General features: G+C 44.1%; 2 protein-coding genes across 2 annotated transcripts in view; both read left to right on the top strand.

The window, feature by feature from the left end:
* cul9 (cullin 9) overlaps window positions 1-1,956 on the top strand; it is a 35,302-nt gene extending 33,346 nt beyond the window's left edge. The window contains 2 exon segments of the mRNA XM_030747433.1: window positions 553-644; window positions 747-1,956. Of these exon segments, the coding sequence (XP_030603293.1) occupies window positions 553-644; window positions 747-972 (318 nt within the window). The 3' untranslated portion in view covers window positions 973-1,956.
* Window positions 1,957-4,413: 2,457 nt separating this feature from the next.
* Window positions 4,414-27,311, top strand: LOC115792858 (uncharacterized). The gene is made up of 21 exons (XM_030747434.1): window positions 4,414-5,366; window positions 5,502-5,552; window positions 5,780-5,994; window positions 6,786-6,828; window positions 6,915-7,040; window positions 7,142-7,246; window positions 9,026-9,244; window positions 9,378-9,524; window positions 9,654-9,887; window positions 10,188-10,406; window positions 10,490-10,636; window positions 10,706-10,936; window positions 12,485-12,661; window positions 12,735-12,992; window positions 13,156-13,260; window positions 13,381-13,518; window positions 16,914-17,021; window positions 17,316-17,347; window positions 17,492-19,862; window positions 20,138-20,249; window positions 26,311-27,311. The coding sequence occupies exons 1-21, from the start codon at window positions 4,722-4,724 to the stop codon at window positions 26,925-26,927; spliced, it is 6,300 nt and encodes a 2,099-aa protein (XP_030603294.1). The 5' UTR covers window positions 4,414-4,721; the 3' UTR covers window positions 26,928-27,311.
* The last annotated feature ends 440 nt before the right edge of the window (window positions 27,312-27,751 follow it).

Raw genomic sequence — 27,751 nt, 5'->3', positions numbered from 1 at the left:
TCCAGCAACTGCTGATAAAATGCAGCCATCGACGGCTTACGGTCAGAGCTGAGTGCGAACAGAAGAGCATGACTCCACCTCCACGCTGTCATCAGCGCCATCATTTCCTGACCAGATTTACTGAATGTCACCATAATGGTTATAACAGGCAGGTGGTCAGGCTGAAACTCGGTGTGTGTTTACTTCTCATCGTGGCAGTAAATGTTAGCTTCCTGCAGCCAATCAGGTACTTGGACCATCATGTGACCAGTTTTTTGATGGATTCATTTAAAAAAAGAGGAAATGAGATTTGCATGGTTTCCATTTTAGAGACTGAAGCTCGGCAGCATGGGAGCCGCCGGGAACCCGACCAAAGTAGAAACATGATAGAATCTGAACATTTAGTCAGATAAATTAATGAATCAGTAGCTGTTGGTCCCTCGTGTTTCTCCAGGAGGCGCTGCAGTGCCCTGACTTCCTGCTGCCTCACAGATGAAATGAGTGTTTATATGATGTCATTGTTTTAAAGGAACGGTGTCACATTTTCTCACTGCTTCCTGTTTGTGTCTCCAGGACTTCCGGGTCGGGTACCAGTCCAAGAGCAGCCAGGAGCCAGAATCCACTCAGGCCTCCAACCTGTCCAACCACACCGACACCAACAAAGTGTGAGTAACACACCTGCAGCACCTGCAATCCTACAAAATGAAACACAGGTTTAAGGTGCGTACTGAGCGCGTGCACAGACTGATGTCCTCTCTGTCATTCAGGTCCAAGTCAGAGCGGGCGTCGGACTCTGGAGACTCGGATAACAACAACTACGCGGGCGACGAGGGCGGCGAAGAAGCCGAAGACGATGATGATGATGAGTACGATGAAGAGTACGTCCCTGAGTGGCACGAGGACTACGATGAAGACGATATTGACGAGGATGACTTCTTCTCCGATGATGACGAGTCCGAGAACCTGGAGAGGGACTTCAGCCCCTTCGACTAAATCAGACTTCTCAAGTCCGGGCTAAGAGCGCGAGGGCGAGTTGTGGCGCCACTACAACCCCGCCCCCTCTGCACCGCCATCGCACACCCCCCGAGGACGACCAAGAGTACATCTGTCCTCCTACGTCCCAAACACAGCTGCACTCGCTTTGTCACTCCTGTATCTCACTTCCTGTGTTTGCGTTCAGAGTACGGAAGCAGGCGAGGGACAAAATCAGGAACAAGTTCTGAGTTTAGAAAAAGTTTTATGACCTGATGTGACCGTTTCCTGTTTGTTGTAAACTAGAATGAACCCATTTAGGTCCTTTAAACCAGTTTAAACCGGTTTACACTTCCTTGTTTTCTTCTTTCTGCTTCTTGTCAGAAAAATAAAGTTCCGATGATATTTTTGTGATTCCTGATCGTGGCTTTAACCGCGGCTTTGATTGGCTCTCAGAGCTGGTTTCCTGTTTGTCCCGCCTCGTCTCCGTGCCGACCCGGCCAGCCTCAGAGTAAAGGTGGGCAAAGGGATCGTGATCCGGCTCTCCTTCGTCCTCCTTTCATCACATTCTGCCTTCAGTTCTGCTTCTGATGGACGTTGCCTTTGTTAGTGAGTAAAGAGAACTCACTTCCTGTGTACCGCTTCCACGTTGGGAGTTTTTTATATGTTCTGAGTCGGTGGTTTCTATGCATCTAAACAAACTGATGCTGATGGTTCTGACAGGTTGAGCAGAACCGGCTTCTGATGTATCACTGCAATAAGCGATCGGTCGCTTCTCATTTGCTAAGCAAAGACTGTCCCCTGCTCCGTTTGACGCTGTTGGACGACTTCCTGCCCTGCGGGATTCTGGGATATCTCCTGATACCCGAGCTCTGAGTTTTGCTGTAATTTTGAGAGATCCTATATTCATATTATTGATGTTCTGAGATGTTCTTTCTGGTTTCTTTGTTGGAGTCGAGCGACTTCAGCCAGCAAAACTAAATAAAAGCTTTTTCTGCTACGCTGCAGGTGGCTCTCATTTTATTCAGATTCCTTTCTAATGTAACTGGATTATATGCTGTTTTCTTTGTTTTTGTTTGTTTTCAGGTACTGAAATGTTGATCTAATCCGGGGGCGTCAGTGCAAACCTTTTCAGTCTTGACTGTTGAGGGCTTGCTAAAGATGTTAAAGGTGTGTGAACCTGTAATCTTACTGTGGTGATTTGCTCAGAGGGTTGTGGTTCCATCCAGTCCACATGTCAGAGTGTTCTTGAATGAGATACTGACCCACATCCATCAGAGAGGGGGTGTGTGTGTGTGTGTGAGAGAGGGAATGTGGCTTATAGTAAGAAGCATTTTGAGTAGAAAATCTCCATTCAAAGTTCATTTAATTACAATGTGAGTAGAAACAGCCTCACCCCCAATACTGCTTTGTAATGAGAAGGAAGCACTGTTTTTATAAAATATTCATTTATTGTACCAATCAATATTTTTGAATATTTATTCCTGAAATTCAGAGAATGGAATGATTATGATTGGAAACAGTGCCTTATGGTGTAATTTTCTAAGTAATGCATGAATGAGCTTTTCAGCATCCCTCTGAGAAAGGATGTTTCTAATTTTAGAAATATTGCACAAATGCAAAAAAGCAGTCCTACATATTTGTTTAATATGTGCATTGAAGGACATATCCTGGTCAAAAATGACTCCAAGATTTCTCACAGTGTTACTGGAGGCCAAAGTAATGCCATCCAGAGTAAGTATCTGGTTTGACACCATGTTTCTAAGATTTGTGGGGCCGAGAACAAGAATTTCAGTTTGATCTGAATTCAGAAGCAGGAAATTAGAGGTCATCCAGGCCTTAATGTCTTTAAGACATTCCTGCAGTTTAACTAATTGATGTGTCATCTGGCTTCATTGATAGGTAAAGCTGAGTATCATCTGCATAACAATGAAAATTGATGCAGTGCTTTCTAATAATACTGCCTAAGGGAAGCATGTATAATGTAAATAAAATTGGTCCTAGCACAGAACCCTGTGGAACTCCATAATTAACCTTAGTGTGTGAAGAAGACTCCCCATTTACATGAACAAATTGGAGTCTATGAGATAAATATGATTCAAACCACTGCAGTGCAGTACCTTTAATACCTATAGCAAGCTCTAATCTCTGTAATAAAATGTTATGGTCAACAGTATCAAAGCTGCACTGAGGTCCAACAGGACAAGCACAGAGATGAGTCCACTGTCAGAGGCTGTAAGAAGATCATTGGTAACCTTCACTAATGCTGTTTCTGTACTGTGATGAATTCTGAAACCTGACTGAAACTCTTCAAATAAACCGTTCCTCTGCGGATGATCAGTTAGCTGTTTTACAACTACTCTTTCAAGAGTCTTTGAGAGAAACATTTAGAAATCAGCAATTTTTTTTCCATAAAGTCCATTTTGCTTTTCTTTGAAACATGGGGTCAGAGCCATGACTACAACATCATTGGGTTAAAATAAAACAGGAGCTCAGAGTGCAGCTTCTGCGGTATGACAAATAATATTTTGGAGAAGAAAAACAGTGTATCTGACCTAATGCTACTACCAGGAATTAATTATATATGTAATTATACACACATTATACACATTATACATACAGGCTTTGCCGGGCCAGGAAAATTTCCATAGACACTACTCACCCTGCCTAACCTGTAAGGTTCAACCACACATCACAGTAACACACCAGCTCCTCCATCCTATACAACAATCACAGAGCAGTAACAACTGAACTGTGCAAACATCTTTCCCCTTGATAACAGTGCAACATTTTATTTGAAGTGTAATGCTCAAACTCATGTGCAATACAATTTGCACATTTTGCCGTGTGAATGCTATTTTTCTCTTTGTACTTACACACATACACACATTTTCTCTCTCTCTCTCTCACACACACACACACACACACACACACACACACACACACACACACACACACACACACACACACACACACACACACACACACATCCATTCCCTTCCGCTTATCCTGTTCAGGATCGCGGTGCGGCGGGAGCCAATCTCAGCTGCCGTGGGGCGAGAGGCAGGGTACACCTGTACAGGTGTAGCCAGCAGTTATGTTTTCGGTGAAAACGGTACATTATGGTTGTCCCCTTGCTGCATGGCCGCCATGCAGGTTCTGTCAGAGCTGCTCAGAGAGCTAGCTTGGTTAGACTTCTGCACCGGTTCTTTACGCGGCCCGGGTATGCAACCAAACGGCATTTATCCTTATTTAGTTAGTTATCGTTTTTTTTTCTTTTATTTATCGTTTTTATTAATTTCAGTTAACGAAAATGTTTTTTTAATTTCAGTTCTCGTTATTTCATTCATTTTCGATAATGATAATAATCTTGGGACTGGGGTGACAGTCTCAGAGCGGCGCTGTGATTGTAGTTTCGTCCTCCTGCCAGCGGAGGCGGTAAAGAGTCCCGTGATCAGTAATTCGGAGCGCAGAGCAGAGGTGGTCGCTCGGAGCGGGGCTGAAATTGTTTAATTTTCCGCTGAAAAATCTGAATAAAGTTGGTCTGCGGGTGCTGCGGTGATTTTCACCGCCCGAGGAGGCGCTTTCACGCTGAGAAAGAGCAGTAAGTGCCGGATTAACTGATGACTGACGCTGTTTGGGTGATCAGCCCGCCGCTAGGTTAGCTTGGCTTAGCATAGCCTGCCTCGGCCCTCGCAGCCGTTTCGGGGCTCCTGCGGCCGGTGCGGACCTACGCTGCACCCCGCAGTGAACACGGACCTAGGCTTCACATGGGTCCTCCTGGCTGGGGGCCTCCGCCTCCTGGGGGTTGGGGCCCTCCGCCGCCTGGTGGCTGGCCTCCACCGCCCGAAGACTGGGACCCAATAGGCCCTCCGCCCCCAGGAGGATGGGGGTCGAGAGGGCCACTTCCTCCCGGAGGATGGGGCCCTAGAGGACCACTGCCCCCCGACTGGGATCCAAGAGAGCCACCACCCCCAGACTGGCATGCCCGAGGACCTCCGCCACCAGACTGGGATCCACGGGGACCTCCTCCCCCCGGCTGGGGACCAGAGGACTGGGACTGGGATCCTCGCCTCGATTATTGGAGACCACCGCATGCCGATGTTGACTGGAGAGGACCCCGCGATGACTGGGGCCCCGACCGGCCTCTCCCTCCACCGGGATGGGGCCCTCCTGGCTGGGATCTGGACGGTCCTCCTGAGCCGTGGGGCCGCGAGCCTGGCCCTCCTGCACCTGTACCTCCTGTGGTCCCCCCTGTAGTGCCTCCTGTGGTCCCTCCAGGTATTCCCCCTGTGCCTCCAGTTGGGATGCCTCCACCGGACCCCGCAGCTTTCGGACCCCCGGTCGCCCCTCCAGGCTGCATGCCCCCGTTTGGATTCCCACCGGCCTACCCTCCGCCTGGTTGGACAGGAGAGGTGAGCTGCTCAGCAGCGTCCTCCGCTGGTCGTCTGTTCACAGGAGCACTGCTTTTGTCCGAGAAGCATAAAAATCCAATTATTGAATATTGTGTGTTAGGTGTGATTAAAAGCTGCAATTCTCTCTGGTTTCAGCCTGTGGTGGAGGAGCCCATGCCCAACCCTCCGCCTGACCAGCCTGAGTGGGTGAGTCCTGATTATGAGGCTCAGATCTGGTCTTTAACCTGCTGCTGCTTACTCTGGGATGGCTGATGAACCTTCATTAGATGTTCTGAATGTGTGACAAAGAGTTTTAACCTCAAAGAAAATGTAACTGTGTGCAGGATGTGAATGAGAGTGCAGACTGAGCATGCTCAGTAAGGACAGCTGGTGTTTTCAGTCTCTCCTGTTTATTTTCCATCTTTCTTCTTCAGATCAAAGCTCTGATATCTGCTCCGGCCACAGACTCGACTGCTTCTGAGACTAAAAAGGCCCCCGAGGATCCAGCCAAGGCCAAAAATACACCTGCTGCAGAGCCCGACCCCATCACCCCCGCCGCTGCGCCCACCGCTCCTCCCCCGAAACCCAAAGCTGAGGTCAGCACAATCAGCAAGGCTCTGGGGCTGCTGGGAAAACGCACATTTGAAAAGTAAGTGCAGATGACAAAAAACACTCCCACCAGGCTCCATTCATAAAACCACTCGTTTTACCCTCTTGAGCGCTGCAGCTGCTGAGCGGCTACATGAGTTTGTTTCTGTTACTGTGTGACTTTAATTCAGCAGCAGAGGAGTTGTTCATCTAATATCAAATGTGTATATCTGTGTGTGTTACTCAAAACATCAAGAAAGACCTGGAGACAGCAGAGAGAAAATAGTTCCTCCATCAAACTGCTCGTAACTAAGTTTTGGGGGGTTTTTGTGTTGGAGCTGCAGAGCTCCTGCACGTCATTAAGGTTGGAAATGTTTTATTTCCTATGAAACTGCCGTAGATGGTGCGTTTAAGACCTGAAGAGAAAAACTGAGCCTGTGAGGTTCGTTTCGTAAAGTTGTCGCTCAGTCAGTGTCCCGCGGGTACGATGCTATAATGGTACAGTTGAATGTGTCTTGGAGATTGGAGTTGCTGCCTGGTCACCAGAAAAATGTAAATGTGCACTTTACTTACAACTGAAGAAGCAATCAGGCAGCCACAGGGGGTGAGATGCATCAGCTAAGCTGAGGCTGCAGCTCAGGTTTAAAAAGCGATTTTTAGTGTGGAGGGTCATCACAGCAGGCACGTGAGCTTCAGATTTGGGTAACTTTCATGTGTGTCACAGTCTGCAGATGATCAGACTCAGTGAGGAGCATCAGCTCGTCTTAGAACTTGAATATAAAACAGATGCAGACACCTGTGCTGTAAATCTGAGATCGCTTCCTGCTGTTTGAACCTTGTCTCTGTCTGCAGGCCTCCTCCAGGCAGGTCGACGGGGATAATCTCCTTCATCGGGGTGAGAACTCAGTTTGAACTCTGTTTACCTGTCTGCTCAAATTGAATATTTTCTGTCACAAACAATCTTCTGCGTCCAACCTACAGCCAACGTTCGGTTATATCATGCGTGAAGACCTGGAGAAGTTCACCTTCAGCTTCGATGCTTTCTTTGGAAACCCTAAAGCCATGACGGCCGGGGTCAGAGTTCATTTCACTGCCTGCAAGGAGAAGGTGAGGTGCTGGTTCGCCGTTTGTTTGTTGACCTACAAGCACACGGCGTGGGCTGAGTTCTCTCTGTAAATCTGGTGTTGTCACTTCCTGTTTCCAAGCAGAACAGCTCGATAGCGACGGATGTGAAGGTGGCTCCGGGTGGGACCGAGAACCTGGACCCTGAGATCTACGAGGCCGTCGTCTGTCAGCCAATCGTTGAACCTCAGGTCAGTCTGAGAAACCTGCAGCTATGAGTCGGGATCCCTCCGACATTCCGAGATGTTCCGAGACTTGAAAACATTTCTGCGACTGGTCAAAACTGCCAAATTCAGACAAAAATAAATCACAAAATCACAAAACGATTATGGCTGCAACTATCGATTATTTTAGTAATCGATTATTCCATCAATTACTCGAGTAACTGGATAAGAAGTAATTTTTTTCATATTAACAGTTCATCTGCATATTTTAACTTCCGTACTGCAGTTTTTCCCTGTGTGAAACAAACAGGGTGGATGGAGCAGCTACAAAGTTCTCTTTTCTGCACTCACTGATCAGCTGGTTGATGAAGGACCTCCAGCTGTTTCCCAGTAAAGGTTTAATGGTGCTTACAGGAAAAAGCGCTGCTGCGTATCAGAACCTGAGCTCACCACCTCTTTGCGCGTGTGCGTCAGGCTGCATGTAAAACAGCTGCTGCTGCTGTTGTGTTATCAGTGTTTTTGTTGGAAAACTGGGGGCTGCCTGAGCGTAATGTAATGCTTTATATTCACAAGCATTCTCCTAAATACTTTTCTACTGCAGGTCTATATTTAGTCACTAATCAGGGATTAAAGTATCAAAAATATTTTGATGGAGCCCCTCTGTACTGAAGGGGGGGTCCTTCTGGTACCACATGATCCCTAGTGCTAATGGCGGCGCCCGCTGGCAAACTGGGGTTATAGTGATCTGTTCTGGGAGCTACAGCTGAAACTCTCAGCACAGTGAGCACAAGACACACACACACACACAGCAGAGAGCAGTGGAGGTGTGGAAAAACATGTTAGCGATGATCCACTCGGTCGCAGCGACGGAGAACTTTAATGCTGCTAATGCGGGTGAAACCTGGAGACACCTGAGCTGCAGAGTTTAAATGAAGCATCGAAGAAACAAGTTTGTGTCGATGATTTTTTTTTTTTTTTATAATCAAATTATTCGAGTCACTCGAGGAATTGTTGCAGCCCTGCAAACAATAAATTAATTCTCAGTTAAATGCAACAAACTGTTTATCCATCCATCTTGAGCTTATCCTGTTCAGGGTGGCGGGGGGGTGGAGCCTATCCCAGTTATTACAGGACAAGAGGCAGGCTACACCTGAACAGGTCACCAGCCTGTCGCAGGGCTAACACAAAGAGGCAGACTCACATTCACGCCTTTGGACAATTTAGAGTCGCCAGGTAACCTCACCTCACTGACTGCGTGTCTGTGGACCGTGGGAGGAACCCGGAGAACTCACAGAGAAACACTCCACAGAGAAAGAACCCATATGGTGGATTCAAACTAGAACCAAACATTTATTTACTTAATTGAATGTTTTTATTTATTCAAATAATTTTTAATTGGACAACTAAAGTATAAAAAAAAGACAATAAATAAATAAATAAATGAATTCCTATGCTGTTAATTTTAATTTAATTTTCTCCTTTATTTAATTATACAGTAATTAATGCCACTAAATGCACATAAATCTGTTAATTTTTTTATTGCTTTGTTCAGTTTTTAATTTTTCTATTTTAGTCATTTATTCCATTACCAAAATAAAGTGAAACATTAGATACATATTTGTGTCTAATTTTGAACACTGCGATAGAAATGAGGGTGAACCGTTTTGAATGTTTGTGATCAGTGAGTTTCTTTTCCTGCGATTAATTCCAGAAAAACTTCCTGCTAGAAACACAAACGTCTTTTATTTAAAGCCTGTTTGTGTCTCTCCTTCTGTTTCTTCTTCGTCTCCTCGTTTCACCGTGCAGCCCGGCGAGCGTCAGTACCCCGGTCAGGTGTACGTGACCATTGGGCCCGTGAGGAGGAACCTGCCGTTCGACAGGAAGGACAGCACGGTGACGCTGCTGAAGAACGACCAGGTGCTCATCAACCTGCTGACCGACATCGTCACTGAGAAGACCAGAGCCACCAACATCAAGCCCAAAATCCCGGGAACCTTCAGCCACACCAAGGAGATCAGAGAGAAGGTCAGGCGCCGTGTGGTCAAACCTGGAAGTGTTTTTGGCCATTTGAAGGTTAAAATGCGGCGCTCTCCTCGAACAGGAAATCTCTGATTGCTCTTCTGTCTGACAGTTTTTCTCTTTCCATTTGTCTCGGCAGGGTGTCATCATCAGCCTGAAGGACAAAGAAGGCATCATCAGGCTGCAGGATGACACGGAGCTTCCCTTTGAAACCAAGGAGAACTTCAGCGACGTCGAGTTCACCCAGGAGGACGTCAACGAGGAGGTCGAGTTCACCGTCGTCCAGGTGAGGCCCTTAGCTTAGAGTGTGCCACTCCTGTCCTTTGATGGGATACGCCACCGTAACGGAAAGGCTGAAACCTTCTTCCATATCTCACGCCGACTGTTTCAAACATCTCCCTGGTCTTTTCGTCAGCTGAGAGCGGGAAAGCGGGCTGTCAGGATCCAGCGGGCGAAGGAGCCCCTCCTCCTGACCCTCTGCACCGCCACCGCTGCCAGCGACGAGGAGGACAAGACTGAAAACGATGACAGCGAGGACGGCTTCACCAAGCCGCTCAGAACCAAGACCAAGCAGGAGATTGGGCCCAACGTGGTGCTGGACACAGAGCTTTACGAGGGCATTGTCAGCCAGACCGTCATCGACCCCAAGGTGACCCCTGAAATCAAACTTCATTTGAAACTGTTTTAAACTAAAATAAGAGAAAATTTGAGTAAAGTTCAGTAAACAGCTTTCAAATAGAAATTAGTAACAGTACCATGTAAACTGTAATAATTAGAGCTAATTAGTGCTCAGTAACATCCATGAAGTGATTATAAAAGCATCCTCCCCCTCTGCAGCTGTTATGAAAGGGAAATTGGATCTAGAAACCAGAACAATTTCCGGATCAGGTTGTAAACATGTTTAATCCATAAACCTCCTTTCAATAAGCTCCTCCCCCCTCCTTTCCAGCCCGGCATGCCTGGTTACCCGGGTCAGATCCACGCCAACATCGGCACTGTCAGGACCAATGTGACCTTCGACCATAGGGATTGCGGCGTCACACTGCTGAAAAATGACCACGTGCTCATCAACCTGCTGATCGATGCGGTGACCAGGAAGAGGAGAGCGGCCAACATCAAACCCAAAATCCCCTTCACCTTCAAATACACCAAAGAGGAGCGAGAGCTGGTAACTCACCACACACAGCCGAACTGGTTCCTATGTTCTGCTCGGTTCTGGTTCTGGCCTCTCAGGTGCCGACTGTCTTTCAGGGCATCATCACCTCGCTGGGGCCGGAGGTGGGCGTCCTGAAGTCGGAGAAGTACGGCGAGCTTCCCTTTGACATCTGTGAGAACTTCAGCGACACAGAGTTCAACAGTGATGACATCCACAAAGAGGTGGAGTTCACGACGATCAAGGTGAGTGATAGAACGAACCGATCCGGAGCAGAGGGAGGATGGAGGTGATCCAGCGCTTTGTCTCCACAGGTGAAATCGAAGACGAGGGCGATCAGGCTGAAGAGGATGAAGAAGATCGAAGACCCGATTCTTTATGAGCAGAAAAAACGGGAGGATGAGCGGAAGGAGGAGGTGGAGAGGAGGAGACGGGAGGAGGAAGAGAGGAAGAAGAGGGAGGAGGAGGAGGAGGAGCGTGAGAGGGAGGCAGAGAGGAAGAAGAAGGAGGAGGTGGCTGCAGCGCTGGCAGCCGCCAAAGACAAGGTCAGAAAAAACGCTTTATTGAGAGCTGCTAACAGGAAGCTGCACTCGAGGTTTTTAGACAGACCCAGTCTTTCTGTTCATACGAGTGATTTTAGTGAGTTTGTGATGTCATGCAGATGTGTTACCTGTGTGAAAACAGACCAACCCACAAATATTCACATGTAAAGGCCAACAGGGGGCATCCACTCACTGCCAGCACTGTGGTGGCCAAATATCATTAAATGCATTAGCACTGTGAAGTGGGCAGGTCCCGACTTATTGAAGCGACTACCAATGAGAAGGAGGGATATTCAATTCAATTCAATTTTATTTATATAGCTCCAAATCACAACAAACTGTTGCCTCAAGGCGCTTTGTATTGTGGCTAAAGACCCTACAATAATACAGAGAAAACCCAACAGTCAAAAACGACCCCCTATGAGCAGCACTTGGTGACAGTGGGAAGGAAAAACTCCCTTTTAACAGGAAGAAACCTCCAGCAGAACCAGGCTCAGGGAGGGGGGGTCATCTGCCGCGACCGGTTGGGCTGAGGGGAGAGAAAGACATGCTGTGGAAGAGAGCCAGAGATTAATATCAATTAATGATTAAATGCAGAGTGGAGTATAAACAAAGTAAATAAGGTGAATGAGAAACAGTGCATTATGTGAACCCCCCAGCAGATTAGGCCTATAGCAGCATAACTAAGGGAGGGTTCAGGGTCACCTGATCCAGCCCTAACTATAAGCTTGATCATAAAGGAAAGTTTTAAGCCTAATCTTAAAAATAGAGAGGGTGTCTGTCTCCTGAATCCAAGCTGGGAGCTGGTTCCACAGAAGAGGGGCCTGAAAGCTGAAGGCTCTGCCTCCCATTCTACTCTTAAGTATCCTAGGAACCACAAGTAAGCCAGCAGTCTGAGAGAGAAGTGCTCTGTTGGGGTGATATGGTACTATGAGGTCTTTGAGATAAGATGGTGCCTGATTATTCAAGACCTTGTAGGTGAGGAGAAGGATTTTAAATTCTATTCTAGATTTAACAGGGAGCCAATGAAGAGAAGCCAATATGGGAGAAATCTGCTCTCTCTTTCTAGTCCCTGTCAGTACTCTAGCTGCAGCATTTTGGATCAGCTGAAGGCATTTCAGGGAGCTTTTAGGACAGCCTGATAATAATGAATTACAATAATCCACCATAGAAGTAATAAATGCATGGATTAGCTTTTCAGCATCACTCTGAGAAAGGATGTTTCTAATTTTAGAAATATTGCGCAAATGCAAAAAAGCGGTCCTACATATTTGTTTAATATGTGCATTGAAGGACATATCCTGGTCCATATACTGCTGATTGACATACTTCTGGGCGGTAAAGAAATCAGAGGTTGACACCGGCTGCAGGTCTCTGAGGGTTTCAGAGAGGGTTTCAAAATCAGAGCATGCACTGTTGGAATTTTTTTTTCCACATCAGCAGATTCATTCAGAATAAATCCTCTTTTTCTAATCCTCCATCCAAAAACATCACGAGCCACATCAGATGTTTCTGCTGAGAAATAACGCTCACTGTCCTGATTTCCTGCAGTGGACACCATTCGGTTTCAAAATAAGAGATCGTGACACGCTGGACGACATCAGCAAGGAGCGATTCGAAGGCACAGTCCTCAAATCCATCTCCAGAAATCCTCTCAAGGTGATCAAGAAGGAGCCTGAGGAGAAACAGGAGGAGAATAAGGAGGGTGGAGATGATGGCGCTGGACAGGTAAATTAAACCTCTGCAGGAAATGTAATTTTTTTTCAAACACAAAGTGAAAACTGTACCTTTTTCCTTTCAGGTGCAAGCAAAGGTGGAAAAAACAGACCAGGATGAGAAAGGAGAGGTGGAGGGAAGACGAGAGGTAAAGCTGGAGCTGAAGAAGGAGAAGGTGAATGAGGAGGTGACAGAAGATAAGCCAGCTGAAGCTGCTGAACTGGAAACCAAACCACACCCAGAGGTGGGCCGGTTGGTGATGACCATTGATGGCCAACAGAAACAGCTGACCTTTGGCCCCAAAGACCTGCTGACCACTGCCACTATGCTGGATGGAGATAAGGTGAGGATGCTCGACTTTCTTCTGTGTTTTCAGATGCAGTCATGTCTTTATATGTAAACTACAATCAAGCCGTGTCTCTATGAGTCTTAATCCTTTTCAAAGTAAACACAGGAGCATTTCTGTTTCTCTGAACCTCATCCTGAACCATGTCTTACCTGTGCAGGTGCGTTTCAACATCGCCACCCATCGGGAAACCAAAGAGGAGCGAGCAACATACGTGGAAATTCTCCCTGACTCCTTTGAGGAGTCCACCGAACAACGTCAACACGTAAGTTTTTAAATCATTAGAGTTAACAACCAAACATCTCAGCATCCCAGTTTGGTTCTGGGGGTTTGAGTCCAGGTGGCTGCAAAGCTAAACATCTGTGTTTGCCATTTTTCCAACCAGGGCATCGTGATCGAGTTCTTGGAGGACTCTGGGCTCATCAAGTGCACTCAGAACCCCCAGCTCTACTTCCACATGTCTGAGGTTATAGAGAAGAAGAAACTGGAGCTGAACGAGAAGGTCGAGTTCAGCATCGTCCCGGTGAGTTCTCATGCTGAGTTCTCAGAGTGGAGGAAAATCAAGTAATCCCAGAAGAGGGTCCAAATATTTGTAAGTGGAACTAGCACAGAGAGCTGCAGGTAATGACCACAGAATTTGAGTGATCTGTGCGGGTCGCAGGGGAAGCCACAGTTTGAGTCCTTCAGCTCACAGACAGACTCGGTGAGCTTCAAGTATTTTGGGAACACCATTACATACTCTGAACTGATGTCATCCTCCATCCACACAAGAGTTAAAGCAGCATTCCAGAAATGTTTTGAGTGACAAGTGCGTACGGTTGGCGTTAAATTCCAGCGTATGATCTGTACGGTCATGGCTGCTCTATAGTGTCCAAGCGTGGGAACTGTGAGAGTACAAGCTCTGTGGAAGTGCTCTGGTGTGGTTTTCTTAGAAAAATGGTCCACTGAGATACACAAGAATGCCTCAAGTCAGGATGATCATGGAAAGGATCTGAACACACAAGTAGAGAGTCATGTTAACTTTAATATATCCAATAAACAACTATGGGATATGACCAGAACACTGACAATTTATGACTTCTGTTATTTGTAACATCTGACTCATGCTGACTGGAAAACAGAGAACCCCAGAAGCTGTACGGAACCTGAGAAAGAAACAGAACAAAGTGGAGAGGCTGCAGAATACACTGATCAACAAGAAACCCTTTTTGTCTGCTACCTGAGGAAAAACAACTGATTTTTACTAACGTGGGTATGCTGATTCCAAATACGCAAACAGAATTTCTCTAGCACGTCAGGATCTTGAGTTACGTAACTATGCCAATAAATGCCAGTTGCCAAAACTTAACGTCAATGATTTTATTAGAAAAGTACACTGGTGAAAAAAAAAAAAAAAAAGACACAGATGGGGCACCAGGATAGCTCAGGGTGTGAGCAGGTGACCATATATGCCGCTTGGTTCGAGTCCCGGCCTGTCACCATTTGCCGTGTGTCTTCCCCTGTTTCTCCTCCCCGCCCCCCTGTCTGTCTCCACTGGAAAATTATCAAATAAGGCCAAAAAATATCTTTAAAAAAAAGACCCAGATACCAAAACCAATAATACGAGGACTCTCAAACTAAAAGTCCACAGTTAGTTGGCCTAAACTGTTCAAAGGTGTGACAAACACTTGCTCTTGTGCTTCATGGAGGTTTCACGGAGTAGAAACCAGCAGCAGTCACCATCATGTCTGCGTTATAGCGCCCCTGGTACCTGATCTCTATCTCAGAGAGATCTTGATGGAACCTTTCACCATGCTCATCGCTCACATCACCCAAACTGGGTGGAAACAAGTCAAGATGAGCGTGAAGGAAGTGAATCTTAAGTGACATTCTGCAGCCCATGTTTGAATGATATGAGCATGTTGTCAACTAGTTCTTCATAGTTTGTGGTTGCCCAAGAAATTCTGCACCACCTGAACAAATGATTCCCGTGCTCTTAGTTCAAGGGTCTGAGCTTAGATGGAAAGTCTTTGTCTCCTAATAAGCTCACAGACTTGGGGTCCATCAAAGATCCAGCTTTAAGCTTCGCATGACTTTGGACCACCCCAGAAACACGATTCATCACTGGATGTAGCACTAACACTTATTTATCTACTGACAGATCAATGCAGTCACTATAAGAAATTGCAAATTTCTGGCATTATTGATCCTCCATATTGGCAGTTGAACTTTAGTTGATTGAATTTTAATGACCATATTTGGATTCAGCACCCCCAAATCACCTAAATTATTGCTAAATTCTGTTCAATTTCACAATTAGAAAATCTTAGCACACTCTACATTTACGTGAGAAGCGCCAGTACAGCAATACATTAGCTAAATATTGACATGTGCATAACTCAAGAACCTGATGTGCTAGAGAAATTCTGATTATTGATTTGTTATCAGCACACCTGAAATGCCTTTATATTATATATGATATAATATAAAGGCATGATATATATGATATATATATATTATACAGGTATTTTTCTCCAGGTTGCAAAATCATTGTTGATCAGAGATATCGGTGCACAGCAGGCAAGGATGAGTATGATGGGTAGTCAAGTTTACGCAACTGCTGGATTACATATTCAGTCAGGAGCACCCCAAGGCCAAGTGAAATGTGCCTGGAGGGAAAGATGATGATGACTCTACCTCCTCCTGGTCCTGGTTCTGTGCTGAGGATCCTCTGTGAGCAGGAGCAAGTGAAGAAATGGTTCATGAATTGCTATGTGGAGCAGAACCAGGAAAAACAGCTGCAGATGAGGTGGAGTCCATCCAACTGCCAGATGAAGGCCCCACTGGAGAGTCAACTAAATATCTGGGGACGACTTGACAACCTGCTGGTAAAGAAACAAGACTGGAAGTGCTGAGGCTCTCTGGTAGCGACTGAATTTTCAGAATAAAACGAGGGAATGTCTGCAAGTAAATCTACCTTAATGAATTATTTTCTGATCTTGTTTTCATCTTTGGAGGTCCCAAAGGTTAGGCCCTATTGTATCAGCTCTGTTTCTTTTTGTCAAATAAATTGCCTTTTTGGGGCTTAAACATGCTCAGAAACTCATGAAGTTTTGCACATGCGTCACGACTGGTGAAAATTTGCGTATTTTAATGATTTCAGACATAGGCCTTCTAAAATGGCTATATAGCGCCACCTAAAGACAAGTCTCTGAGCTGTTTATTGTACATGTAAAAAATTTGGTACTCACGTGTAACATGTCAAGATGTGCAAAAAGTCCTCTTGGAGTGATGCACTACACCCAATGGGAAGTCCACCTTTTTAATTAATTAGGCAATTTTTGCCATTTTGTACTTTTTCAAACTCCTCTTAGGTTTTTTTTAATGGGGTCAACTTCATATTTGTTCAGTCTAAACTACAGGCCTGGGTGAATCGAAACAGTTAAACTGAGTTTTTATTGAAGGGTGTGGCCATCATGAAATTTTATTGGCTTTCATTCACACATACATTTTCCAATCTGGTCCAAACTTCTGCAGTAAGATAAAGGTCTGCCCCTGAACACATCCATATGAAACTATTAAGTGATAGTTGCAGTGCCACCTAGTGGGATCAGGAAATGTCATGTTTTACATGAGGTACAGCTTCAAGGTGGTTGAGTACGACAGTGTCAGATTTGTCCAGGAACGCCTTAACTCTTTAATAGCCAGGTGTCGTGGGAACTGGAAATATCCTGTTTTAAACTTTGATGTACTTCTCCTCTCAGTTTTACCCAATCCACCTCAGAAGTGGTCTGAATGAACATCAGATCTTGATGATGATTCAGTGTGAAAATTGTTTTCATTTAATCGCGCAGTCTTTTCTTGGCTGTGTTTTTTGCCATTTCCAGGTGTGTGGTGTTTTTGATAAATTAAAATGATGTCTGTTATCATTTCTCCAAGCATGAAACGGCAGAGGGGGGAATCCAGGCCATCAGGATAAAACGTTACACGGAGAGCGTTTTCCTCCCCGTAAGGAAGCTTGGTGGTGTTGGTGCAAACAAAGGAAAGGTGAGAAGGGCTCCATTTATGTTTACACAGTTCCAGTGTGGAGACAAATAAAGCGCTAAGAGTTCTGTTGTTTATTTATCTGTCTGTAAATTTTGTGGAGTCCTCTGCTCTTACTTTAAACTGTTTGAAAGTAATTTGCATGTTTTGTTACTGCATATGTCAGGAGGGGAAAATCTATATTACAGGGAGTTTAATACAGTCTCAATAATACTTTTTAGTATAATTGATACTAATAAAAGATAACGGTCATTCTTCTCCTAACTTTGTCATAACTTACATTACCTCCTTTGGCAGATGACAATCAAACTGACAAAAGCTTCAGAAGAGTAAGTTATGAGTTTTAAGTTTTACCAGTCTTCATATAAATATATTAGGCTCTGAATAAAAATCGTATTTCCTTTTGGACCTTTGAAATGTAAAACTGTTTTATTGAACAACTTGCCTCAAACTGGTTATTTATGACATTTCAGGAAGGAAAAACCAGAGGCAGAGAAGCTGAAGGCGGTGGTGAAAAATCTTAGAGCACAGGACAGCAAGACCAACAGGAGGGATTACAGCACTACCAGGCGGAGATACAGCCGGAGCAAGAGTAGGAGTAGAAGTAGGAGTCCCCCCAGAGATCAGTTTGGACGTGTCAAAAAAAGACGCAGCTCCAGCATTGACCGTGAACGCCGCAGCAGCAAGTACAAACAAAGTCGAGACAGGTCGCACGGACACACCCGAAGCCGCTCCAGGAGCCGCAGCAGGAGCAGGAGCTCCAGCAGGAGCCGAAGCAGGAGCAGGGAGAGGAGCAAAGACCGGGCCAGCAAGAAAAAGGCCAAAATCAGCAGAGATCGTGAAGAAAGTCACAAGAGGAGGAGGGAACTGAGCCCTCCTCCTAGGCGATCTGGAATCGTGGACGATGAGCTGGCAAGGAAAAAGCGGGAACTGGAGGAGTTGAATGAGATGATTGCTTACAAAAAGTCACTGGTGGACATAGACCCAAGAGGACTGGAACCTGGACAGAGGACCTGCATTGACTATGACCATGGCAGGATTGCCGTTCCCCTTGCTGAGTACAAACCAGTCCGTTCCATCTTAAAGAAACGACCAGAGGGACCAGAGTACCTCCATCGTCCTCCTTATGATGATCCTTATTATGACCGTCCTTATAGTCCTTACCAAGACAGGCGGTATGGTGACCGTTACGGTGACCCGTATGTCAGTCGGCCCTATGCTGAGCACTCTTATGGTGACCGTCCATATGGTGAACGCCCTTTTGACAGTCGTCTCTATAGTGAACCTCCCTATAGTGGCCCGCCGTCTTCCAGCCACCGCTACACTGATCGATACGATGTTTATGACGAACCCTACGATGATCGCTACTATGACCAGGTGTATGTGGACCGACCTTATGATCCATATCCCACTGCCAAACGAAGCCGCTCTCCAGAGCCCCGTGGCCTCTCTTCCCCTTCTCACTCTGACAAAGTTCCTGCTGGTTCGGTTCACCCTCCTTTGTCACATAGTGCTGCCACTTCCTCCTCCCAGACCTCATTCAGACCTCCTTCTCCCATAGATTCACCTCCCAGAAGCCCTTCTCCTAAACTAAAGGACAAGAAACCCCGTCTGTCCCCTCCAGCTGAGAAACCACCCCTGGACCGTTTCCTTGATATGCTTAACAAAAAGGTGGATGCTGAAAAGAAATCGGGACCAGTTCATGTTAATGATGACCTTTTACCTCATGAGCGGGCTCTTCAGGATGGCAAGGGTTTCTCTCGAATTGTAGGACTGTCTCAAGAGCCATCCAGCATTAGTCTAGTCCAAGAAGTGCAAAACAAGCCACCGAGCCCTAAGCGTTCCTCTGTTGAGAAAACAAGTGAGGAACCAAAGACGGAACCCTACGACAAGATTCAGAGTCTATTGCGTACAATTGGCTTGAAGCTGAGTACAGGAGAGGTCTCCAAACTGGCCAGCCAAGCCCAGGAGCAAGTTTTTAGCCCAAGATCTTCCACAGAGAGAGAGACTTCATCAGCGCCACGGGAAGAACTGCGGACGACTAGAACCGGTTCTCTGGAATCGGATCGTATCCATTCCCCTTCACCTGTCAGATCCTCCAGTTTGGAGCCACTCGGCAGACAGAAAACAAATGTCTCTGAATATGAAGATTTCCTGGACCAGCAGGAGTTAGAAGCATTTAAGAAGGCACAACAGCTGCAGAATCTTACCAAGACAATAGGAAGCACACCCTCCACCACCTCTTCTCCAAAGCCACCTCCTGGGCCTCCACCTGCTCATTACCGACATCCAACCCCACCATTCAACTGGCCACTTGCCGTCACCCCAGAGATTTCGCCAACACAGACTTCCACATCCACCATGGTCACTGCAGTTCCTCCTGCAGCTGGTCAGCATTTCCAAAAACTGGGACAACCTCCAGGACCTCCACCTGGACCTCCTCCACGGCGACCAGGACAGTCTCCTCCAGGACCACCTCCTGGACCTCCTCCACGACGTCCTCTTGGACAACCTCCTTTCTCTCCACCCTCCGGTCAGTCGGTTTTGCCTTTTATTGGAGGGTCAGATCCAGTTCCTCCCTCTGGGTCCACCGGTCCTTCACAACATTTAACCACTACTGTGGTACTACAACCTTCATCAGCACTGACAACTTCAAGTCCTGCAAGTGATGATCATTCTGCCATCTCTACGACAGTGGCGAGATGCCTGAAGGTCATTGAGACAGTGAAATCTTTGACTGTGCAGCCACCACTCAAACCAGTCAAATCTGTCCAGTTCAGTTTACCCACAGAGCCCCCATCAGTAGAGACGGAAGATGATATAAAGATCAAACAGAAAGAGAAGGTAGGTGTTCAGCATTGGTACTACTGGACTATCAGATATTTTAGTGCACTGAAGATGAAGTAAACAAGTGCACTTATATCGGTCTAGCTTTTGGAAGGCATTCTTGTTCATTACCAAAGCACTGTTCCAGTAAGGTGGTAATTTATAATACTTACCATATATCCCCACACAGCCTGTGTATTTGAGTGTTAGAAACCCCAGAAATGATATAAGCATTATAGAATCATCTGCATCATGGTTGAAATCTTGATCAGATACATGCATTTATTTTGCAGCTGGATTTGTACAACCAGAGACTTTTGGAAAAGAGAGAGCAAGAGTACAAGGAGTTCCTAGCCCGTAAGAAGCAAGGGGATACGAACAAGGATGGCTCGCTGATCTCGTCAGGTATCAGAACTTGTGGTTTTACAAAGATAATTCATCTTAACTAGTGATCTTTGAATTGCAGGGATTTGAATGATAAATACATTTTCCATTTCCATGTAAGTTATTTTCACTGTTTCCTTTTCTTATTTAACTTGACAGGTACTTTGAGTAGGTAAAAAAAAAAAAAAAAAATGTCTTCCATCTTTCTCCCAGGTAGTTATCCAGGTTTTAGTGAGAAGCCCAGCTACCTCTCCAGAGACACGGTAAAACTTTAAGAAGATAACACCAAGGAAGTACTGCTTTGCTTTATTGGAATCTAACATAACGTGCGATTACCAAAGCCCCATTTGCCCGTTATGCCCTGTGGTAGAGACTGCTGCAGTGCTAAGCTAAAGCTATGCCTCTCTGTCAAGGTGTCCCTGCCATCTTATCATAGATTTCCACATGGTAGGGACAGACCTAAGTATTGCCACAGCCTTGACATGGAGCCATTAAGTCATTACCTTAACGCAACATAGATCTTGCATTGCTACAGAGGTCTTCTGCTGCACCCATTAGCCGAGCCTAGTGGTTCATCCCGGCGATCAAGAGAAGAAGCCAGCTGCAATCTCCACAAAGTAATATCTTCTTTATGTTCCATTGGAATATAGATTTTGAGTTCTTAAGCTGCTTTGTAGTCAGATGATATGATGAGAGGTTAAGGTAGATGTTTATACATTAAGGCTAAGTATTGTTTGAGTGTAATTAGACAATGATCGGATTGGCCAAACATTCAATACAATGCAGAACCTGACAGTTTTTCACTACCAACCCTCATTAACTAGATTGGTAGGCACTGATCATTTCCAGCCAAGCTAGCACCATTTCCAGCTTAGATACAGTTACACTCAGTGGTCATCAAGTAGGTACACTTATCACCTTTTTCAGAAGATACATTTCTTTGCCAAATGGTGATTGTCTTACCTGTACAGAAGCAAATTTTCATTAAGTATGCTGGTGCTACCTCAGATTCTACATCTGGATCGTCCTAATTCAAGTTCAAGAATACTTTTTGGATCAGTCGAAGAACTGAAACGTCTTCAGGATGTTTTGATGCAAAGGTGACCTTCTGTTAGAGCATGGTGTTCAGACTCCTATTCTTCTGTTATTATACTTTGTATTGATATAGTTAGGTATTGATCATCCCCAGAAATGATCTTTGATTGTACAGTAGACATTTATACTTCATTTTTCTATCAATGTTCAACTGTAGGCTGTGTTTTAAGATGTAAGGGTTACATGTTCACTAGGGTTGCCACCCATCCTGTAAAATACGGAATCGTCCCTTATTTGGGACGATTCCATATTTTACAGGACGGGTGGCAACCCTAATGTTCACTCCAAAGAGCAAATTCCTGAAGGAAATGTTTGATACTAGAACTGAAAAATCCACATTTGAACCACAAAGAACCACCAGGTCCTTTTGTTTGACCTCTCAGACAGCCTCAGGACGGTACCAGATACTAAATGCTGTACTGAAACACTGACCACTGAGTGTAAACACTGAACAGCTAGTTTAATGTCCCATTGCTAGGCTTTGAATTGTTTTGTGTTTGACAGTCCTGATACCATTTAAATAAACCCAGTACTCTCCTTCAGCTGACTGGGAGGAAGACCACAATAATAAAGACCAACCCCAATGACTATTTATCAATTTAATCATTCCTACTTATATTTGGTTGGTTGCTCTGTCTTACCAATCTCTTGGGTAGCTAATGTTATTTCCTACAAAGGAAGGGGCGTGGAATCTCCTTAATCTCTACATTTAGTCTAAAACTCAAGGTTAGGATGGCTTAACTAGTCCAGGTTTCAGTCTAATTAGAACTACCTAGATACAAGATCTAGGGTTATCTTGTAATGAGCGAGTGTCAGTCAAGGAATAACATCAGGGTACATGGATTTGTGTCCAAAGATGTTGGTCCAGCCTCATATTCTGAGCTCTGTCCATCTGCCCAAATACAAGCAATGCTAACATGTTATCTAGAACTGAAACTCTAGATAAAAACAGCGGATGTTCTACTATTCAGGAGATTTTGTGTCTAGATAGCTGTTGGAAGGCTAATGTTGGGTAGGTTTTAGCCATCTACTGCAGTTCCTCATAGCTTTCTAAATTATCCACTTGTCATACTGTCTGCAGTAAAAAAAAAAAGTTTTAACCTCCTTTAAGAAGCTGATATTTGACTTGTGAGAAAATGCAGAGAATGTTAGAAATTATAGCAGCCATAGCTCAGTAATGTGTTCACAAACTATCAGCTGACTATAATACCTTAAGTACTTCAGAGATCAGACTGTGTTCATTTTCATGTTGGACATAAATGCTAAGCTATCGATTATTTATGAACTCTGGTCTCCTAAACAGAAATATGTTCACCAACGCTTTGCCAGTTTTTAATGAGCCTTTATACATCCAGGCCTAACTTGGAACAGTTTGTATTCTTGATGGTTTTAAGAGGTATTTTTGATTGATTATTGTTATGAAGTCCACTTTTTTTTTTTAGATATTTAGCCTTTTGTGCCTATACAATTGTTTACACAGGATTTTTTGCGTTTAAGTCTGTGAGTCCAGCCCTATTGAAATGCTCAGGGTAAGTCAAGTGCTCGTTTCCGTTTGCATCAAAAGGCGTGCAGAAGATCCAGAAGACTACTCAATCGTACCAACAAGTAAAGCTTTTTTTTTTTTTTTTTTTTTTAATTCATTTACAGTAAAAGGCATTTTGGAGACATTTGTTTTGATCCAGCCAGGTAAAACACATTTTTTAATACTTAAATGGAAGAGCTGCTGAAGCAGGAGAGTTTTCTTAAGAACATTATTTCATGCCAGTGAAGGTTAAAAAACAAACCAAAAGAAAAAAAACTAGGTTATCTAATATGTTAAAACTAATTTGGTACCTAATAAGAGATTAGAGAGGTTACCCAGCTTATTTTAGCTGTAAGGATGTGGCTTCTTGTCCCAGAATAGACCTGACTGCTAACCACATTATTTCATGTTTGATTCTTATTTTAGACCCAAAATTTGATGTTTTACAGGCAGTTAAATATGCTTTTTCTTTTTACAGTAGATAGTACTTTAGGCAGTGTAGGGGTCCAGATGGTCACCATCTCGGGTTCCAGTCTTTGAGACGTTCTCATCAAGTTAATCAGGACCAACTGAAGTCCGTCCAAACTGTGAAACATTAGCTAAGGAAGCTAACTTTAGAAGACCATCATGTAGGCCATCAGTCAGATATATTTAACTTATTAGTATTTAAGATTATGCTTTTAAGTAGGATGTATGGTTAAAGTGTTATCCAGAAATGTCCTTTTTTTATTTGGAAAGTTTACTCCAGGGATATCACGTCCATATAAATCTCATTGAGCTACCTATCTTGTTACTGTAGAGTTCATAACGCAGGTGTCATTAGCTTGCAGTGGACCTATTCTGCTAATTTACAACTCTGTATTTGCATCCTCTGACTTGACTAAGTCTTTATTCTCTCCTTCTCACCTTCTGTCTGAAACGAGCCAGAGGAACTCACGTCTCTTCCACCTTCCCCAAATCCCACTTCCTTCTGATTGGCTACCTTCTGGTAGAAGAGAAAATATAAACTGAAGGCTGAGTCTAAGCTTTTGGTTCACAGGGACAGTTTTTAGATGGACTCGCCACATTATGTAAATGGTGATCACATTTAGAAAAGCTGACACTGTACATTATAGATGTTTGCATGGAACAGCAGACTAAGTCCCCTTTATACGTTTAGACATGATATTCTGGTAGTTGGTCACCACTTGTGCAAGGTAGCATAGTGTTATGTTAGAATTAGAATGTCCATGTTGAAGTTGTTAGCCTTTATGTAAAATGTACAGCATCTTTTTTTTTTTTTTGGAAACTTAGTAACTTCTACTGTTGGGATCATACCTGTTGTTTTGTGACACCACCTGTGTTAGCTTATTTAGGACTCAGCTAGAAATTGCTGTTTTTGTTTTTTGGTAGGTTATCAGACTGTATTAGCTATATATTGATATTTTACAAGATTTAAAGTTTAAGAATAAAAGTTTCAGTAGTAAACATGTCACACCCATGCTTTAAGCCATCTAACTTTGGTAATATGAAAGGGTCATTGCACTTTTCTTGCCTGTCTTACCTGTGATATTAATGTTAGCTCAGAAAGCTAACAGAGCTCTCAGGATTCATCTGAAGTCATTATCTTTGAAACTGGGACTGAGGCACTGCCGGTAATCCTACAAGATGCCAACAGGCCATTTGAATGTCTTTAGACTCGGAGGCTTGAGTGAATGATTTATCTGCACTTTCTGGGTTCTGGTGTTATTTTCGGAGCCACAGATACGACTGTCACAGTCAGTGTGAACTCCAAACTTTTGGACTTCCATCAACCAAATGGCAGTATGTCATCTGTCACAGCTGACACTTTGGTGCATTTATATCCACCATGTTCCTCTGTCACACCACAGGTCTCATCTTTACCTGTAAACATGTGCTCAGGTAACTTCTGTTCATGTCACAGACCTGTGAGCTTTCACAGGTTGGACAACCGGGCTTTCAGTTTAGGCCAGTTTGGTTTAGGCTTATCTGAAATAATGTGGTCCAATATGGAATTGGGGAACAGAAATGGAAATCAAATGTCTCAAATGACCCAACAATGGCATGTCAGGTGAACATCCACAGTTGCAAGGCCTACGCCCTGTTGAGCATTCTCTAAAAAAAAAAGCTCTGAACTACACTTAAACAAGTTCTTGTTGGGCTCTGCCTCTCCACTTCATCTTCTGTTGGACTGTGATAAAAGGCATTTGAGCAGGAATTCATGGTCCAGATATTAGTTGTTACCCAGATAGGACTCGGCTGTACTGTAAGCACTAAAATATTGGCCATCATCCATAAGACCAGATTATCGTAGTTGAGTTTCCAGATTCTGTTGGCCTGTTCTCACAAAACCGAGTCTGACGTTGAGCTCCATTTCCTTTCCCCCAAATGAAATATTGGACTGTGTTTTACTCTGACATTGATTCAATCTTAGAATGAAGCAGAGGATAAGTTTAAGCAGTCCAGTTATCATCAGTGCCCATTCTGTGTGCATCATATGTTAGAATGAAGTTTTTTTTGTTTTGTTTTGTTTTTATGCTGACTTTGATGCATGCAATTTTTGGTGTGCAGCCAGTACCAGTGGAAGCTTCTATGTAAACTGAGCCTTTAGCTAGGGACGCAATATAAAGAGAGCTAAAAGTCACCCACACCTTAGCATACATTTGATATTTCATGTTTCAAGGTTTCTTTGTTGCTGTATATTGTGTACATAATGAAATTTCATAATGAATGCAGTTTGATTTTTAAAGTGATTTTAAAGCGGTTTTAAAATGAAAACACTGCAGACTTATTTAATGTCTTGATGGCAAAGGTAGGTGATCATTTTGGTCTCTTGATTGATCAGGCTGATAGTTTTCATTGCGTTAAAGTATAAATCCATCAATAAAGTCATGTGAACATGTAGATACAGAGATCTCTAGCCACAAACATGTAAATAGTAGGATTTTTTGGGGGGGCTAACACATCTGAGACACACTTAACTTTCCTGAAATGGTAATTATCACTTTAGTCATTTACATAGAGATTGATGTATTGAGCTAGAAAGCTTCAGAAAATAGGACTACAAAGGAAACCTTTGATAATGCACAAAGTAAGCACAATGAAGCAAAATGAAACGTGAGATTGAGAGGGTGAATTTTGCACAGAAGTCCTATATAATGACACCTGTATGGAGCTGGCTGGTTTCACAAAGATGGATGGACTTTTAGTCCAGTGGTCAGAATTCACAAATGTCCAAAGACTGCAGATCTTCCAGAACCTCTGGACTTTCTGAGTTGTAATCGTGTGCCGCAAAAATGAATGCTGACCTGAGTCTATAGTCTAACAGAGCTTTGTGTAACCAGCCTGAAGACTGAGATATAGTCGTAGCTTTGGAATTTGATGCCATGGGTGGTTTGGGTTCAGCTTGTGAAGATGATCCATAAGGCTTTGGCACTTACAAATATATCCTGTTGAAACTTACAGGTAAGCTGGTCAGCAGGGAGCCCAGGAACGTTTGGATTGTCGGTCATTCACTGGTGTACTGGGCTGAATCACGTGCCAAGTCTCCGGAGGTAGGTATGCAGCTGGGCATGGACCCCAGCAAGGTGACCATCTGGTGGAAAGGCACCCAAGGCATGACGTGGTCTCAGCTGCTGCCCCAGCTCCACCAGCTTAAGGTCACCTGGCCTAACCCAGACGTCCTCATCCTGCACCTGGGTGGGAACGACCTGAGTACCGACAGCCCCACCGACCTGCTGGGCTCTGTCAAGAAGGACTTGATGTCTATGAGAAGCATCTTCCCGCAATGCGTTCTTGTGTGGTCCAACATCCTCCCTCGAAGGGTGTGGCGCCACTCAGCAGACAGCCATGAGGTTGATCTGGTCCGCACCACAGTAAATCGCAGGATCCAGAACATAATCTCAGAGCTGGGCGGTGCCTCTCTGACCCATGAAAACATCCGGTGTGGCGCAAACACAGGTCTGTACCGAGTCGATGGCGTCCACCTGTCCCAAAAAGGCATCGATGTTTTCAATTTGAACCTCCAGGATTTCCTGGAGAAGTGGGAGCTAGAAGTGAATGCGGCTTCTGAGAAGAGCTGAGAGGTTTCTGTATTGATTTCTGTTTAATTTCTAAGGATAGCTAGGCGGTTTTTAACTGACTCCATAACTGCACAGACATTCTGATTCATAAAACAGTTTGTAGCTTACTGTGTAGCATCTGTCACAGCTGGAAATCAAACATTTGTATGATGTGAAATAATAAATTTAGTGTTTTCATGAATATCAGTTCATTTTCAGCTGTTATAAAGACTTAATGTTAAGCAGCTGATGTGAGGAGACATTTTTCTGATGCACAGTTGTTACAACTGCAAGTAGATTTGATTTAAGAGAGAAATGTGTTCAATAATCAAAGTTTCATGATTTAAACTGCTTTTTGTTTGTGCGTCTGTTGAAAATAAAATAAAAACTGTCAGTTGAGTTTCAGTGCTGAGTGATAAATATTTCACCCACAGTGATGATCTGTGAATATCTGACGGGATGAAGCTTCTGGCATTGAGTGTTTTTAGTATCGCAGCTGAAGTTGGAGATGATAAATTTTGTCAGTGATATGTTTATTACATTTTATCTGCAGTTTAAACTCCCTGTAACTCAGAGTACGTCCTGTTTCTATAAAAACATCTTCACCATCCGCCTGTAACGAGTGATGTCAAGTCAAGTCAAGTCAAGTCAAGTTTATTTATAAAGCACGTTTAAAAACAACAGCAGTTGACCAAAGTGCTGTACATTTAAGATAAATAAAATAACTTAAAACACAATGTAAAAGAGATAGTTAAAACAGGAAGCATAAAATTATAAAAACAAAAATAAAAATAAAAGAAAACAACATCAGTAATGTGTCCAGTACTCATTTTGATTTAAAAGCC

The sequence above is a fragment of the Archocentrus centrarchus genome, chromosome 15 (genome assembly GCF_007364275.1).
Source record: "Archocentrus centrarchus isolate MPI-CPG fArcCen1 chromosome 15, fArcCen1, whole genome shotgun sequence".
NCBI classification, from domain to species: Eukaryota; Metazoa; Chordata; class Actinopteri; order Cichliformes; family Cichlidae; genus Archocentrus; species Archocentrus centrarchus.
Note: the sequence above shows the minus strand (reverse complement) of the source record. Positions and strands in the feature narration are given on the sequence as shown.